The sequence below is a fragment of the Polypterus senegalus genome, chromosome 1 (assembly GCF_016835505.1).
Source record: "Polypterus senegalus isolate Bchr_013 chromosome 1, ASM1683550v1, whole genome shotgun sequence".
Taxonomy (NCBI): domain Eukaryota; kingdom Metazoa; phylum Chordata; class Cladistia; order Polypteriformes; family Polypteridae; genus Polypterus; species Polypterus senegalus.
The window spans coordinates 197,233,571-197,252,843 of record NC_053154.1 but is presented as its reverse complement, the minus strand read 5'-3'; the positions used below and the strand labels follow the sequence as shown (position 1 = coordinate 197,252,843).

The 19,273-nt window shown below is 37.4% G+C and overlaps 1 protein-coding gene across 1 annotated transcript; it reads right to left on the bottom strand.

The window, feature by feature from the left end:
- Positions 1 to 6,390: 6,390 nt before the first annotated feature.
- LOC120537474 (mitochondrial ubiquitin ligase activator of nfkb 1) lies at positions 6,391 to 19,273 on the bottom strand. The gene is made up of 5 exons (XM_039766441.1): positions 19,254 to 19,273; positions 11,599 to 11,725; positions 11,401 to 11,488; positions 11,136 to 11,256; positions 6,391 to 7,044 (listed from the first exon to the last, which is right to left on the bottom strand). Exons 2-5 carry the CDS (start codon positions 11,710 to 11,712, stop codon positions 6,549 to 6,551), a joined length of 819 nt encoding a protein of 272 aa, XP_039622375.1. The 5' UTR covers positions 11,713 to 11,725; positions 19,254 to 19,273; the 3' UTR covers positions 6,391 to 6,548.

The following is a 19,273-nucleotide window of genomic DNA, read 5'->3' as shown; positions in this document are numbered from 1 at the left end:
GTAGTGTGAAATTTTGCATATAAGTTAATATTAATATTTTGAATGTCTTTATTTGTAACTTAGACAAAGCAATGTAATATTAGTGTTACATTATCGATAAGAACAGCAATGGTTTGATGTAATGCACAACCTCCAGTCTTTGTAAATTTTATGACAAGTCAGGGGAAGTTCCTGAAACCAATTTGGCAAGTGAATCTCTGCAGGACTCTCTCAGTCAACCCCCGCATAGATATACACAATTTCTTTTCATCATGGGATTATTACATTAAGAGATTTGAAAGGTTATGGCAGTATTTTTCCTTTGCATTGTGACTTACTTAAAATTCAAATTATAGATAAAAATAGAACACATAACACCGTGTCTGTACAAACCAATCCTAACTAAGAACAAAACAAATTCACATTTCGAGACTGTCCAGGATTATTTCAGTCCAGATACTAGTACAGGGGTGGCAAACTCCAGGCCTGGAGTGCCGAAGTGGGTACAGGTTTTCATTCTAAATCTTTTCCTAATCAGTGACCCCACTGTGGGGTATTGCACAAAAGTAGAATTAAGAAAGCCAGGATAACAGAACAGTCGCGGCTTGACCTAGTTTAATCAGTGCATCCTGGCTTAATCCGTTGCACGTTTGCTGAGCCAGGATGAGAACGCGCGCATATGTTAAGCCAGGTGTATATAGTTTGGATAAATGCGCGTTCATGGTATTCTTAAAAAGATCACGAAATCGATCACAGAATCACCGATGCAAAAATGGACAAAACCCGTGCGGCATACTTTTCGCCTAATGAGCAACAGCTTCTTATGGAAACGTATGAAGAAGTGAAACATATAATATGTAAAAAAGGCAATACAGCTGCTGTAATAAAGCAAAGAGAGAATGCCTGGCAAACAATAGCGGACCAATTGAATGCGTAAGTAGTCCAAATAACCAGTGCTCCACTGAAACCCTCATAATTACAATTCAAGGAGTTACTTGTCATTTTCAAAAATAATTGTATACTTTGCCTTAAATGTGTCCAGTGGACATGCATTTAACATGAAGAATAATTGCAAACACTTACCCACTATATGCATCTATTTGATATATTTAGTTTATTTTATGTCTCTAATGTGTTTAATCCTTTTACTCTTATCTATTTGTATGTAGGTTTTGTTTCTAATTAATTTGATGTAATCTATAATCAGATAATTTGCTCTATTTTTATCCATCTAATCTATTTTATCATTTGTATCTTTCTATTCCTCTTAAAGAACAAACATGTCTGGCCAAAAAAGGACTTGGCAGCAAGTCAAGATTAAATACAAGAATATTTTGCAGGCTGGTAAGTGACATGTTTGCTGACATTTTATTATCTGTGCTGATTTTAGCCATAAAAAAGAAAAGTCATATTACTGGTACGGGGGGTGGCCCTCCAACCCAAGACTTCACCCCAGCAGAGGAGCTGGCCCTGGACTTAAATAAAGGGAAGCCGGTGATTGAAGGGATCCAGGAGGGCCAGCCACTGACTCTGGCCCAGCAAGGGATACTGGCCTCTTCATACAATGTACATTATTGCCATACTACTGCGCATGGAAAATATTAAAATCCATTTATATTTTGTTATGTGGACTGTGTGACTTTGCTTTACCTTGCAGTGGCTGGTAACACTCTTACACTTTTGGATCCCCCAGACTATGATTTGCCGGTGAGTATTCTTTATTAAATCATTGGCTTTGCGTGTTCTGTCAAAAATATCAATACCAGTAATGAATATGGCAGAGGGAAGCCACATCTACAGCAGTGGAGTGCACTTCTGCCGATGATGAGACCGTGTCGTTGGACTCTAGAAGGCTCGAGGTATCATGTCAATTTTGTGGAAATGGACACATTTTTAAGTTTATAATAGATAAGAAGTCAGGAAGTGGTACTAATAGAAAATATCATTTGTTAAAGGATCCTGACATTGGGCAGTCTGATAAGCAGCCTGGTAACATAGTGAGTATTGCCTAAAGTAAATTTACATTATGCAAAAATTGTGCTATGCTAACAAAAAGGTGTTCACAGAATTCACAAACTGTCAGACATCTCTACACAACACATCTTAAGAGACAGATCGAGCTTTCAGAAGTCAAGATTGATGTGAACAAAAGAAAGCTGCAGGACATGGACCTTGACATGCAAATTAAACGCAAGACACTGAGGAAACTAGAACTGGAAATCCAGAAACTACAAACAGAAGTAAGTGACTTCAGTTCATACTGTAACCATGACTGTAACCCAATGTATTAATCATCATAATTTGTTCTGTCCACAGCTCCAAGCTGACAAGTGATAACAGCAAAATAATAAAAGAAAAATATTCCAAAACCATTGTGGTCTTCTACAATTTTTATGACTGTCAGGTACACTTTATAGTGATCGATCCAGTGAAGTGGAACTAGAATTTGGGAAGATAACCACAGTGTGTGCTACTGATGCCAAATAAAATGCATGTACACATGAAAAGTTATATAGCCTACATTATCCTTTATTAAGGGATGGGCTAAATCAAAACTAAATTAACTGAAATAATTTGCAATGTATTGTTCTCTAACAAGTCTACCATTTCTGTTATCTGGGAATATGGCAGCATTGTCCCAATCAACATCCAAAGCAACTCTGGGAGCCCTTTCTTTTCTTAGGCTGGCAATATTGTGCAGCACTGTGCAGGCAACAGTCACGTCGCATGCTCTGTCTGGGAAGACCCTCAGGTGGTGCAGGCACTGAAATCGGGATTTCAGGAGGCCGAAGGTCATTTCAATTCGAGCCCTGGTTTTGGCATGGGCATGGTTGTAAGCTTGCTGTGCTGGGGTTTGGGGGTCTGTAAGGGGAGTCATCAGAAATGTCTCACAGGCATAACCTTTGTCCCCCAGCAGCACACCAGAGAACTCACCTGTGAATACAAAACATAATTCTTACAAGTACTGTACTCTTGCTGTTCAAGGTGCTTAAAAAATGGGGTGGTTTACCTAGAGAGAGTCTCTGGTAAATTCTACTGGCCGAAAGATTCTGGAGTCGTGGACTGAGCCAGGCCACTTTGCCTCTAAATTTGTGATAAGGCAGTCAGCATCACAGATCATCTGTAACAATATATAGCCTATTAAGGTAATTTAATGCACAGAATAATTATGTAGCTGACAGTAACCATTACTTATTCTTACCTGAACATTGACACTGTGGAAGGATTTCCTGTTCACATAATCTCCCTCATGTGCCCCTGAGGGCGTTGGATACGAATATGGGTGCAATCCACTGTACCAATTACATTAGGAAAAGCTATAACACAAAACAATGACTGTCATACTGTGACTGTGCTAATGTAACATTTTGTAGTAATCTGTTATTATTCATGTTACCTGCAATCTTGTAGAACTCCTCCTTGATGTGGATGAATCTTCTGTGGCCAGGAAGGTGATAAATATGTGCACAAGAGATTTCAATGCCAGACTTACTTTTCTTATTGTGCGGCAAATAGTGGCTTTATTGAGGTTTTCTGCATCACCGACAGAATACAGAAACATGCCACTTGCAAAGAATCGCAGTGCTATGCAGACCATCTGTGGGACAGTGAGAGCATGGCTCCGTGCGGTCCTGTGCTGTATGTTTGGACCCAGCAGCCTACACAAATATCTGATGCCATCACTTGAGAATCTGTACCTCTCAGTCAGATATTCGTCTGAAAAGGCCAATGGGTCTGCCCTATCTCGAAGACTCTTTCATGCCTGAATGCTCGTCTGAGTATTAAAACTTCCTCATCAACTACATCATTCAACAAAGGGCAAGCCATTGTGGATAGGAAACACACAAATCTTTAGTCTATATATACTACGTATTGACCTCGTTACGGACTTAATTGAAACCACATTTGCAAATTGAGGAGCCATTTCTTATTATCTCATCAACTGCAATAAAATATAATATATTGATATTTTTTATCATTCAACAATACATTTCTACTGTATACTTGCATATATAGATATACATAGTCTATATTCTATTTCTCATATTGTATAGTATAGTTCTTTTGCACTGTGTTGGCATTCATTGTGGACAGCAAAGTAATAATTGCTCAGGAAAATGTGCTTTCCTCACTGGGTGTTTTAAATCTCTTTAAATCTCGAATAATATATATATTCATCAAACCTCTGACAGTGAAATGAACAGCAGTTTTCAATAATAACTAAAATAACAGTACGCATAAATAGATGAATGACAGTATATCTAGTTTTTTAATGCAGGACCATGAAATGACTAAAACACATTAATATCTAGTAGGATTTAGGGAGGAACTAGCCGATAAATCACTAAGATTAATCTTAGCCTGGTTGTTAGCCTGCTCTGGAGCAGGCTAGCTGCAAAGTGTAAATCTCCATAGTAACTTAATGTAGATTAATTTAGCCTCCCTTCATGCAACCGAGTCAGGGCTAAATTCAGCCCGGATAACCAGAAAATCCCAGCTTAATTCCTTATCTTGGTTTTGTGCAATACCCCCCAGTTTTCACTGCTAATTAACTTTTCCCCCCATCACTTTAATAGCCCTGTTTAAAGAGTTCAGCCCTCTAAATGGACTCCTTTCTTCATTAAATGACAGCCAAGCAAAAATGAGATGTGAAACGAGCTAACAGATGACCAGCTAAACTGGGGCTTCAAACTCCAACCATTTTTCACTCCAATCAATTTCCTAATGAGAAGCCAATTCTTGCTGTTAATTAAACCTGTTACTTAATTCCATGGCTTGTTGCTGCTCTCATTCTGCCACAGCACACATTTCGAAAACTGTTGTTTTTATGTTCTTTCTAAGACAGGGGTGACAAACTCCAGACCTCAAGTGCTGCAGTGGCTGCAGGTTTTCATTCTTACCATCTTAATTAGTGGCCAGTTTTTGCTACGGATTACTTCTTTTAATTAACTTGACTCAGGCCCCATTGTTGTTTTTTTCTATAATTAGCAGCCAAACAATAATGAGACAATACAAGCCACCACATGACCAGCTCCCCGTGCCCATTACACTATATCTGTAATTAAAGAGAGGAGATGGTCTTGGCAAGGTTGATCTCTCAGGTCACCAAAACATTTTGACGGTGCGCTTCAAAAGAACAGAAAACAGTTTTTGAAATGTGTGCTGTGGCAGAATGAGAGCAGCAACAAGCAATGGCATTAAATAACAGGTTTAATTAACAGCAAGAATTGTCTTCTCATTAAGAAAGTGATTGGAGTGAAAATGGTTAGAGTTTGAAGCCCCAGTTTAGCTGGTCATCTGTTAGCTCGTTTCACATCTCATTTCTGCTTGGCGGTCATTTAATGAAGAAAGGAATCAGTTCAGAGGGCTGAACTATTCTAACATGGCAATTAAAGTGATGGTGGAAAAGTTAATTAGCAGTGAAAACTGGTCACTGATTAGGAAAAGGGTTAGAATGAAACCCTGTAGCCACTGCAGCACTCCAGGCCTGGAGTTCGCCACCCATGTACTAGTAGTTGTGACAGCACAGAAATTTGCAAATTTATTCAACAGGCTCTTGCAATAAAAAAAAAATCATTTTATTAAAAAAATTTCAGAAAATAGGATTTATTATTATATAAACAATATTTTAGTAAGGTGCAATTAGATTGTATTGCCAGCAGGATTATTTGTTTGACTCTATTTAATTCAACAGCACAAAACAGTTAATTTATTGCTTTTCATTATTCAAGTACATTCCAATCAACATTCACATACATTGTTACTAGAATGTTCATTCCTATCCAACAATCATTTTGCCCAATCGCCCATGACTGTGTTCAGTTTAAATCCTGGGCAACTTGTGCACAGCTAACAGCTACAATCTCACACAATGGTTTTCATTGTTTTCTTCACCCTTAGCGAAATAAAATAATGTAAGACAGGTAAGCATCTCTGCAAAAAAGTATGCCTTAACCATATGGCAGGGATTTTTAGATATTGAGAGGCCTAGATTTGGGCAATAATGAGATGCTTACCCAACGCTTTATTCTTTCCTTGCCTCCATTGGTGGAGGAACCCTCTTGGAAATGGTGGAAAAAAAAACAAAAAAAAAAAAAAACCCAAACAACACAACACGGGTGATTGCAGGTTACTTTTTGCATTTCAAAACACAACCTTTGCATCACTGAGATGGCACTCTTGTCTACTTTGGTGTTTAGGAGCAAATGGGTATGATATACCACCAGACAATTTTGTAAAAACTTTTAGATTTCTTCTTTTGTTTTTGAGAGAGAGAGTCTGTTGGCCACATTTGAAAAGCCTGCCCTAATGAGTTCCTGTTGCCCTAAAGCTCCAAAATGAGATACAAGTTAATCATCTTAATCTTCCTTTCTGAACCATACATCAAGAAAAATGTAGAAAAATCATTGCTGGTTTATTTAATTATCTTTAATATGAATGTTGCTTAGGTTTCAATTGCATAGCACTAATATAATTTTGATTGTTGATTTTCTCAATGCAAATGTTTTGGCAATAGTAGTAGCACAATAAGCTAATGAAGGCAAGAAGGAATGTAATGATTACTAAAACTATGTATCCTTTTTTTCTGACTCTTTGAGATATCTCCTATATAGGAACACCAAGAGCACAATGGCACCCGCCAGGCCAAAAACAACAGTCAGCATCTTCCACATGTTCATTGAAGACCGATGCTGTTGCAGGTAGGACTGGTAACTGGACGTGATGAGCAGATACTTCTGTCCATTCTGAGGTGGCCGGAGCCTCAGCACCCGACTGGAGTCCATTATGAGCTCTCCAAAGCCAGTCAGTGTACTCCCAACCTTAAGCATCTCCTCCCGTTCCTCCAAACACCAAGGCTTCTCACCACTCATCTCTTGCTCAAAATAACCCATAAAGGTCTCCTTGGCTTTGCGGATACGACTGTAAACCATTTCCAGGTAGAGATCTGTAGCAGTCATAGGAGATTCCACTTGCACGGTCACTGGTGTGCTGTAAATCCCTGCAGGAACAAGGCTGAATGGTACAGTGTTGGTCGACTCTTTTCGATTATGTTTTGCAGTATTCCTACAAAAGGGAAAACAAAAAAGAATTCCTTAAATTTTAACTGAAGAAAACAGAAGTTAAAGTGCAATAATAGGATTTTTTTTTAAAACCTATTCTGTAGAGTGGCATCATATTTCCTACTACATGACAGAGGGGAATAGTTTTTGGTTAAGAGCAACAGAAAATTTATTCAACACTGCATTAAAACAAAACAATGCATCATTTTCAAATCCACTTAATCCAGTTCAGGGTCAAGGGTTGCCAAAGTAGACTGTGGGAGCTTCATGCTCAAGCAAAAAAAAGTGCAAGTCCATAGCAGGGTCCAGTCACACATACAGACAGTGCCAGTTTAGAGCAGCCACATAACCTACCAAGCTGGTTTATACTAATATGTGTTGTATTTGTTTGCCGTCTACTATATTCGGCTCAAATATTCAGTTTCCAAAATGTAATTCCTTGTATATATGTTCATCTCTTTGTTCCAGGTATTACCTGAATACACTACTAGTGGCATAGTTTAAAGGCATGTGTGAAAAAATAACACAGATATCTGGATTGATGATCAACTGACAAAAAAATATGTGGAGGTCAGGAAGGAAAAACAGCAGGCAAGGATATATTAAAGTTGAGGGAATAAAGCTTAAAATATTAGAAAACCAATGACAATATTGTAAGACTACAGCGATTGTGGAGGAGGTACAAGCAAACAGATACAATATAGAACAAAAAAAACCTTTCTACACTGTGTGCACAATTATTAGGCAAGTGAATATTTTGACCATATCATCATTTTTAATGCGTATATTCCAACTCCAAGCTGTATTAACTTGAATGCTTATTGGATTTAAGCACGTCAGGTGATGTGTATTTGTGTAATGAGGGAGGGTGTGGCCTAAGGAGATCAACACCCTATATCAAGGTGTGCAGAATTATTAGGCAGCTAGTTTTCCTCAGGCAAAATGGGCCAAAAAAGAGATTTAACTGACTCTGAAAAGTTAAAAATTGTAAAAAGTCTTTCAGAGGGATGCAGCACTTTTGGAATTGCTAAGATATTGGTGTGTGATCACAGAACCATCAAACATTTTGTTGCAAATAGTCAACAGGGTCGCAAGAAACGTGTTGAGAACAAAAGACGCAAATTAGCTGCCAAAGATTTGAGAAGAATTAAACGTGAAGCTACCAGGAACCCATTATCCTCCAGTACTTTCATATTCCAGAGCTGCAACCTACCTGGAGTGCCCAGAAGTACAAGGTGTTCAGTGCTCAAAGACATGGCCAAGGTAAGGAGGGCTGAAACCCAACCACCACTGAACAAGAAACATAAGTGGAAACGTCAAAACTGGGCCAAGAAATATCTGAAGACAGATTTTTTTCAAAGGTTTTATGGACCGAGGAGATGAGAGTGACTCTTGATGGACCAGATGGATGGACCTGTGGATCAGTAATGGGCCCAGAGCTCCACTCCAACGTGGAGGTGGGGTACTGGTATGAGCTGGTATTTTTAAAGATGAGCTAGTTGGACCTTTTTGCATTGAAGATGGACTCAAAATCAACTCCCAAACCTACTGCCAGTTTTTCGAAGACACTTTCTTCAAACAGTGATACAGGAAAAAGACCATGATTTTTTTTCGACTTGCATCGAAGTTCTCCACTGCATGGCCAGCCAGTAAAGGCCTTAAAGATGAAGGAATAATGACATGGCCCCCCTTCCTCATCTGACCTAAACCCTATCGAGAACTTGTGGGCACTTCTTAAACGCTAGATTTACGGGGGAGAAAAACAATACACCTCTCTGAAGAGTGTCTGGGAGGCTGTAGTCACTGCTCCACAAAAAGCGGATCGTCAACAGATCAAGAAACTGACAGACTCCATGAATGGAAAGGCTTATGACTGTTATTGGAAAGAAGGGTGGCTATATTGGTCATTGATTGATTGATTTATTTTTTTTGAAATGTCAGAGATGTTTATTTGTAAATTTTGAGGTGTTTGTTTATTATTCTCACTATAACAGATGAAAACAAACAAGTGAGATGGGAAAATTTTCATTTTTTCTTTAGTTGCATAATAAATCTGCACACTAATAGTTGCCTAATAATTGTGCGCACATATGTATTCCCTTGATGATGTTCACACTCACATTTCCGTTGTGAAACATTCAGGTTTATTAACATTTTGGATTGACTGATAGCACTGTGTTTGTTCCATATTAAAATGAATCCTCAAAAATACAACTTGCCTAATAATTCTGCACTCCCTGTATAAGCCCTTTGTTTATGTGATACAAGTATAGATGTAGTCCTTATTTCAATTTTGTCCTTCCTTTCTTTCGACATTAGTATTTAAGGCCATCAACCTCCAAACAATACACTATACTTAAAGCAGATTACAGACATGTACTGTATACATACATACCTGTAACTGATGACCAATCTACATAGGAATACCCTTTCCATTCCTTTTGAAAAGAGTACAGAATCTTATAAAATGTCCATTTTCCTTTAAATCTGCATCAAAGAAGCCTCCATTTCCATTAAACTGCAGCAATTGAATTCAAAACATCACTTTCTCTTTCATGTTTTGTCATAGAATTAATTTTTCTTGTTTTGCTGAATACCCAGAGAGAAAAATGCATTCTTTGTATTGGTATGCACCATACACTTCATACTTTAATGCATACACACTATAAATGATTACAGTAATCTCTCGCTATATCGCGCTTCGACTTTCGCGGCTTCACTCTATCGCGGATTTTATATGTAAGCATAACTAAATATATAACACGGATTTTTCGCTGCTTCACGGGTTCTGCGGACAATATGTCTTTTTACATCCTGTACATGCTTCCTCAGTTGATTTGCCCAGCTGATTTCATACAAGGGACGCTATTGGTGGATGACTGAGAAGCTAACCAATCAGAGCACGCAGTTAAGTTCCTGTGTGCTGCATGCAGTGTTAACCAGGAAGTCTTGTCTCGCTCATTCAGCATCAACGTGTTTCGCTGTATAAAGAATTAATTTTTGTGCTCTTTTGTGTTTATCTTTGTGCATAGTCAAGCCATTCATTATGGCTCCAAAACGATCTGCTCCTGCTTCTGCTTCAGGGGCCGTGCCCAAGCGCCAACGGAAGAAGGTAACGATTGCCGAAAAGGTAAAATGTTTTGGATATGCTGAAGGAATGGAAAAGCTACACCGCTGTAGGACGCCATTATGGCATCAATGTGGCTACGATTATTTTCATTTAAAAAGTAGGAAAGGAATAGAAGATCTACAGCTGCAGTGTCCTTTTAACCAGGGTGCAAAACGAGTTGTAAGTGGATGTAATAAGGCAGTAGTCTGGATGGAATCTGCTTTAGGGATTTGGATTGAAGACTGCTGGAAGAAGAACAATGGCAGTGCTACACAGTCGCCTGAAGTGGCTCCTTTAGTAGAGCTGTAACGCTCTCCTTTGTTGTGCAGTAAAATTAAACTCATTGTTAATCGGACAAGTCATCGTGTCATTGTTGGTGAGTAACCATAATTAATTTTCTACTTACAGTACTTAGTACATGTACGTACGTTTAGTGTCACTGTACACACATTTACTGTATACTATTTTTCTTGCATTGTACGTATTTATTGCTGGTGGCATATCTATCGTAATGGCTGTAACATATGTGATATCGGAGACACTCAAATCTTTAAAATAATATTTAGGTTTTACTGTATATAAACAGTGTGTTTATATACATAATTTCAATGAATCTTACCTAATATCTAAGAGAATACAAAGGGATTATGCTGTATAACTGTGTGGGGAATATTTATAAACAGTGTGGGAGAGTTTATAAGGGCTTAAAATATATAAAAATAACCATACAAACATATGGTTTCTACTTCGCGGATTTTCACCTATCTCGGGGGTCTGGAACGCAACCCCCGTGATAGAGGAGGGATTACTGTATACATTTTTATTTATATATACACACACACACACACACACACACACACACACACACACACACACACACACATATAGTATGCCTACATGTAAACTACATACAGTACACATTTATACACAGTATATTTAGTTAATGTTGTGCATACACTGCATGTCATAATTCCATAATCACTCACCAGGTGTTTGTAATCCTGTTCAGGACTTTTTTGTATTCTTGGACAATGACTCGCTGAATGACCCCATAGCACCTTGGCACATACTGGCTGGCCAGAGGTTCGCCATCTGGCAACACAACACCTAAGACAAGACGACAGCATATCACATTCGCAACTAGTTTTCACTACCAAAATTAGAAAACAACTTTTTTGTTATAGTGAATTTAAAAAGTACTCATAACTAATGTACTAACTCTTCATTACAAAAAGACACATATTTCTTTACCTTCTATAGCCACATATGGGAGGCGATTGTGATGCAATGCGTGCAATTGCCTTAATAGGTCTTCATTAAGTTCAACCTTTGGGATTTTCTGCTTATGCAAAGAACACATGTAAACAAAAGACAACAGCAGGAGTAGTTAAGTAATATGAAACAGTGTCTTGTTTAGTAACAGATTTCGCAGATAATTTTTTGACTTACTTTTAGCTGCTGTATTTCTTGCAGTTTTCTTTTGTACAAGTGGTAAAAAAGCCCAGACAGCGCAAAGCTGCTTCCAACACAGATAAGGGTCAGTGAGGTGCAAGTTTCAGACATCTTTCTGAAAGTTCTGGAGGGGAAAAAAAAAAAAAAAAACAGTTCAATAAGAGAGCTTGACCAAAAAGGATATTAACAGTAAGGTGAAAATTCTCAAAAGTATCAATGAAGAAAGTCCCTTCATGTGCACTATATTTAAAGTTATACATCTTTACTGTACAAGGACTAATAGGTGCAGCACAGTAATAACAATGCTTATTTGGGGATATAGAACAAGTAAATGCTAACTTCAAGTGAAATTCAATTCAATTGAATACTGATGTGTGGTCTGTGTATTCAATAAGCTTTGCAATCATATATAACCTGCTTATTATTCTTTAATATTTAATATTTTATTTCTACTTATCATTATTGTTACATTGCCTGCTTTTTCTTTTATTAAACATTCCTGATTTTTTTATTATGCTAAAACAGTCTGCAAGAAATTATTTGTTGGGCAATGTTAGGATGTCAGGAGAAATACAGAGAAAGCTATTTGTTTCAAAAGATTTCTAGCAAAAGGGGGCAAAGCTCCTAGTTAAAGATTAATTGGTTTATTGCACCAAAACAATCTAAAGTTTAAAGCTGAATATACGTTTGTCGAGTATGCAATTCGTTGAACCCATTTCCGCCACATTTTATACAGATTTATATACATTTATACAGGGGAACATTATAGGTCATGTTTTGCTCAAAACGTTTTTTCCTTTGGGGAAAGTTTATTTAGTGACTATATCAGTGTTCTATTAGGTAAGTGACCCAAGAAGGCATTTTTGAGACTTGGCATAGGCATGTAAAGTTACTCCCGTGAGTGGTTTTAGTCAAAACGTTTTGTTTTTTTGGCAAAAAATATAAAATTTCCCCTAGAGGAAAATATTTTGTGACTGGACTTGCACTTTATTCCAAATTGGGCAATCACATGCACCCCTTCTAGTGTTAGCTAAAAGTTACAAAGGATTTCACCACACCTTAGCAACAACAATATGTGACCTATTCAGCCCAGGGACTTTTTTTTTTCCTCCCAGCAGAGCCTGATATTGATTGAATTATAAATGAATGACAATTTAATATAAAGCAAGTGTAAATTGTTTGTGCCATGATTAGCATTATTTATTTTGGTGGTGAAGGTGGTTATTTTACTGCAATTATGGCTTTGAGGCTGCACAGTAATTAGGCATATACTTCTACAATGCATTTTCCAACAGCTAACCTGGTCCATTTGTGGATCAGAAAGCAACTGAGAAAGCACATAAATAAAAGCAGAATGCAAGATTTCACATTTAGTTTACAAACAAGCACACGGAAGACAAAGTTTCTGACTGAACCACACACCTTCCACTTTCAACAGCACCTATACCTTCACTGGTTCCTCTATAGAATCATTTATCATTTGAGGTAACTTTTCCAGCAGTACTGAAAGCACTGCTACACATGTACAGAGGAACATCAATTCTTACTTTGTGCAAGGGCTTACAAGATAAGCACTAACTTTCAAAAGCCAGAGTAGACAAATGCAGTTCCCCTTCAGCTCAACTTTTTAAGGTTTGCTGGTTATAATGAGCAACCTAAAGGAGTAGCACCTTGTAATTAACAAATCCAGTTACATTTACAGTGCCCCATATTAGAAATTCTTTGGTTAGTCCACTCTGCTGTACTGATACAAGATATAACCTTCTGTCTACAGTTAAAGAAATGTGCTGCATTATTATAAACTAGTACTGTACACTCGTTAAAGGCTTTGATAAATTACATAAAGACAGCCGCACTTTGCGCAACCTCTAGTTGGAGGGCATGTCAGGCTTAATGACTTATGTTGCTGGATCTTGTCACCTTGATATCAAAATTAAGCCACAAAGAAAATGACAATTTATACAACTCCATGTTGACATTTCAGAACAGTTTCATAGTTCCAAAGCATCGTGATGCCTCTGCATTCTGACAGCGGTGCCACAACTGCCCACAAGTTGTTAATTAAACCTATGACTAAAAATCGCTGGAAAGGTTTTGCAATATGACGGGGGCTTAAGATTATGGGTGCTACATGATCAAATAATCAGTAATCATCTAATAGAATCTCGATGTACACCATATTCTTCATAATCTTCAGAAAAGCATCAGAACACAAGACCATATTTTAAATTGCTTGACCCCCAACAACAATGATCAAAACCACAAATATATAGTTTACATAGCACACTTCTGATTTACAAGCTCACAGTCCTATAGGAATTTACAAGTATGCTTCAAACAAAATAAAAATAGATGGATTTATCTTCTTAACCAGCTTATCCAGGGCAGGGTCAGGGGGCAGTAGGAGCCTATGCCGGCAGTCACAGGGCACAAGGCAAGAGCGACACCTAGGGCTTCATGTATAACGCCTTGCAAAAATAATTACACTAAATGGTGGCATACAGACAAAACTAGATATGTGCATACATACAAAAAAATTCAGGTGCATAAAACTTTATGTAAGCAAAAATGTATGCACTTTCCTTTTATAAATCCAATCAATATGAATTTTAATACACATTCATGAGCCTACAGCCCAAACCCGTCTCCTCTCAAAATTGCCTGTTTGAATACACAAATCATTATATATAGCCCCTTATCTTATCTTTATCTTATCTTTAGATGCAGAAAAAGCCTTTGACCTTGTTGACATGGAACCACCTATTCACCACATTGCACAAATTTGGGTTCAGCCCAAACATCGAAGCATGGATAAAACTACTCTATACTAGCACTGAAGCCGCGGTTCATATGAACAACATTATTTCAGAGAACTTCAAACTAGAACGTGGTACTCAACAAGAATGCCCCTCATCATCTCTGCCCTTTGCGATCTCCATTGAACTATTGGCTGTATACTTTTGAAATGCAAAACAGATAAAAGGGATTGTCAGAGAAGGACTGAAACAGAAAATATCACTAAATGCAGATGATATGGTACTGTATATATCTGATCCACAAAATTCTGTGCCAGTAGTCCTACAAGCAATAGCAGACTTTCAAAAGATATTTGGACTTAAAATCAATTTGAAAAAAGCGTGCTTTTTCCAGTGAATTTCCTAGCACATATTGGACTGCTCACCTGCCCATTCATCTTGACAGATCAGTTTAAATATATAGGGGTAAATATTACGAGTAAATATAAAGCTCTTTTTCAATAAAATTTTGCTGTCTGCATGGAAAACAATTAACAAGACGTGAGTAGATGGTCTATCTCTCCACCTTATAATAGCAGGGATGCTGCTATTCCTATTTCAAAGCATCCCCATATACTGTACATTAAGAAATCATCAATCACAACTTCATTTACTAGGAATTTGAAACATCCACACATCCAAACGGCAACTCTAAAATGACTTAAAGCAGAAGGCATTACCTAACTTTCAATTTTATTACTGGGCAGCAAATATACAAAATATATAGACCTGAACATCAACACAAATCGATGAATATACAAAGTCTAGTCTGCAATAGAAATAAAATCTTGCAGTACTTCTTTATTTTCCCTGCTCTGTGCCAGTGTTAATACAAACTACCGTCATTACACTAATAATCCAACTGCTCTTCAATCTCTCAGAATATAGAACCAATGCAGGAAGCAATTCAAGACAGAGAAACTTTTATCTGATGCACCTCTACATGACAACCACCTTTTTCCAACCTCCCAAACATATACACTACTTAATGTCTTGAAAATGTCCAGGATTAAAACACTTACGAGACTTGTACATAGATAATGTCATTGCATCCTGTGAACAATTACACTTCAAATACATCTTATTAATATAATTCTTCCACTACTTTCAAGCTAGAAACTTTCCTACATAGAACCTGCCCAATTTTCCTCACTTTCCACCTTGTTCTATTCCAGAAGAATTATTGATCAGTCTCTACTATGTATAAAAATATTTTAATGTCCCTTCCTTTGAAACACCCTAGAGGTCACTTAATATTTCAGAAAAGGACTGGAAAGCAGCCATGCACAGAATACACTTGAGCTCTTTATGTGCAAAGCATTCAATCATTAAACATAAAATCTTTCATTGAGCACATTTATCTCATTTAAAAACTGTCAAAAATGTTTCCAGGACAAGATTCAACATGTGAACACTGCAATCTAGCTCCAGTCTCACTGGGCCACATGTTGTTTATTTGGTGCAGGCCCAGAACATTTTGGACAAAATTCTTTGCATGTCTATCAGACAGCCTTAGTGTCACAATTACTCCTATCCCATTAAGAGCTGCGTTTGGTGTACTTCCAGACAGAACCGGACCATCCAGAGGATACCCATGCAGACATGGGTAGAACATGCAAACTTCATGCAGGAAATAACAGTGATGTGAACCCAAGTCTCCTTGCTGCAAGACAGCAGTGCTATCACTATGCTCCCAAGTAATGACAAATAAAATCACAATTATGCCATGAATTGACCACTTGAGCATAACACCCCAGTGTCAGTTGCAAGAGTGATTATGGGTTCTTAATACTAGTATTTCTTTCAAAATGTACAACTTCAACACTTTATCTTAATCCAAGAGTTCAGAAAGAATGTATAACAGTCTCATTTTACTTTAAGTAAGGGCAAGTGCTATCAACAAACATACCAACATGCAAGCATATCTATAGGTGTGGTGGTGGGATAGGACTGAATAGAAAAGCATACTCTGATGCCATAGCCAAAAAGAGACAACATATTAGTGAATACTTCATTAAAGGTTTCCTTTTCACATTTAAAAAGTTTAGATTTTTTGGAGAGCTGACACTCTTGCTTATGCAAACTTTCATTAGACTCCTGTCCATATCCAGATTAAGACACTAGGGTGCCCCTGGGCACAAGTACACCATTAGGTGAGAGTGGTCCAGCATTTCAATCATCACTGACCAATCGGTAGCAATTCTGTGCCTATACTTTTGGAAACCTATAAGCAAAATGTCTGTGTAGAAAGGGTGGGTTAAACAAACTGGTCAGATTGTGGCCATCCACAAAGCAAGATTTCTTCTGAGAAAAATTATAATTGGGCCTTCAAATCAAAAAAATAAATAAAATACTGAGGAACACTACCCAAAACCAATAAATTTCAGGTAGCACTGCAAGTTTGCATTTTTAATAGATCAGCAAAAAGATCAGCAGCTCTTCCAAAATATTGATAGTGAGCTTTAGCCAACTGTAGAAACAGAGATCAGATAATTCTTTACAAGTCAGACTGGATGGCACCTGATAATCTCAATAAACAATCATGCAAGATTTTTACACATGTGGAACTTGAAAAGAAAAAAAAATATCATTGTGATAAGCCTGCTTCTGATTGGCTATCAATACAAATTAACCATTAAGTGTGAAAGGACATGTGAACTCCCAAAGGCAGAATTGTACAGCAAGCACTTACCTAGAATGCAAGCATTCACAAGGAAACTAAAAAGTTTTATTTATGTAACCTAAAAGACATATTTTCCCTTTTGTGATCTCACTAATAAATGTAGATGTGAAAATGCAGCCATCAAGATGCTTGTGAAGCTGCTTTTCTGCCTTCTGGCAAATGATATATGGCCACTGACACTCACAACTGTAGATTCTGAGACTATTTCTGTCCACAAGTGGTAATGTTACAGTATTTATTATGATTCACAGGTAAGTATGTGTTTTTGTACATACTGTATATATTTTACATCTCTTAATACTGTATATACATTGTGTGTTCTGTGTATACTGTTGTAGGAATTTCATTGTACTATACAGTATACACATGACAACACACTTGAAAATGTGGACATGATATAAGCACCACAGAGATGTTATTGAAGGGAACAATTGTTAAAATTCTACCTTTGGTGTGTAATACTATAATTGCTACCTCCTCTTTTACATTATCTGGCAGTGTGGCACTAAATACATTAATAGACAGCTATAAACATGACAAACAACAAACAAAAACACTTTACAGTAGAATACTAATTAATAAGGATTAACAGGACACAACCTCAGCCACTTCCAAGCATATGCAGTGTGTATCATGTTGTCTGTTGAACTTTTAACTTTGCACTATACAACTACAGCTAGCAAATAAAGAAAAAAAAAACGAACAAGCTGAATAGTCTTACAATTTTATAATCACTAAATGATGCTGAAACATAACACTCTCAGTATCTGTGGGAAGCCACTGGGCCAGTATACACATTTTCTCACCCAGCCCAAATATGATACTGAAATTGCTACGGTCTTCTTGATAATTAACACTATATATGCCTTACGATCATCCTTATAAACGGAAAAATACTGTTACCTACACTGACCTTTATGCAAATCTGAAAGATAAAGTAAGTACAATTGCTTAGGAAAACGGGTGCAATGAGTAAGTGATAAGACGCTGCTCTGCAACTTGATTTGTTTTGATACTGTATATTTTATATTTGGAAAATAAGAAACGAAACTCTTGGCCAACCAGCTCAGACAAAAAAAAAAAACTTCTTTCTACAAGTCAATACGACTGATACATGGACAAGTCAATGAAGTACTAATAACCATCTCTAGATGGCCTCATTTAAAGATAAATTAAAACGGTAAATGATACCGGGCGCAACTCAGTTTAATTACAACTTGCAACTGAATGGGAAACCATCTGAAATGAAAACCTGCACCAACTTCTTTTCCAATCCGTTTTATGTCTGACAGTAAATCGTTACACTCCCTGTAACGCATTTTTATCCTTTCGCTTGTGAAAAACTGCAAACAACGAAAGATATATCGTTATCCAGTGGCAGTCAGACCTCCACCATAAGAGGCTTTATCGACAGTAACACGTATGGCTGAATCACTTCCATGTTAATGACTCCACAACTTTCACATTTTTGTTAAACTAGAACCAGGCGACTACTGAAAAAGAAGGGGAAAAAAAAACTAAAACATGTAGTAATCGTGTTCGGTGATATGCAAATGAATAATTTATTCACAGACACGATCGAACTACACGTAAACCTATTGTTACAGAAAATGTTCGCTTAAACATAACACAAGTATGATGTGGATATTTTCAAACAGAAGTAGTTGTTTTACAGTTTTTACGGAAGGCGTTGCTACGTCTCAAAGAACTGTCTCATTACTGTCGTTATCCGACATACACGTTCTGTGAAGACGGCTACAGACAATGATGATTTCCATCGGCAGTAAAATGTCGTTAGACACAAACACGTTCTATTAGGTTTAAGCCCACTCACCTTGTTTAGGAGTGTTAACAAACTTTTTCGTTGCCTCTGGTAACCTTGAACTAAAACTAAACATAACTTTAAAAAAAATCACCGCCTTACAGTTCGCTTCCTTTTTCTTTCGTTTGCGTCTACGGGGTATAGACGTAGAGGTCACTGACGTTAACTCGGAAACATTTTGGTCTCATTCGTTTAGAACTAGCCTAGTACGCAGCAGAGACCTACTCGGCCTCTCAAGCGACTACTACTATAGATATAGTATAGCAAGTACTGTAAATATCCTTAAATATAACATATGTGACCCTTGAATTGTGACTGACGTAAGCTTGATTGGCTGCTCCAAATTACCCACGTGTTAGTAGCTGTTGGTGT

Excerpts from the sequence above, each read along its gene's own strand:
- LOC120537474 (XM_039766441.1), bottom strand. The coding sequence starts at position 11,712 with ATGTCTGAAACTTGCACCTCACTGACCCTTATCTGTGTTGGAAGCAGC. Across the intron at positions 11,489-11,598 it reads AAGAAATACAGCAGCTAAAA|AAAATCCCAAAGGTTGAACT; the intron begins GTAAGTCAAAAA and ends TTGCATAAGCAG. Across the intron at positions 7,045-11,135 it reads AACAGGATTACAAACACCTG|GAATACTGCAAAACATAATC; the intron begins GTGAGTGATTAT and ends TCCCTTTTGTAG.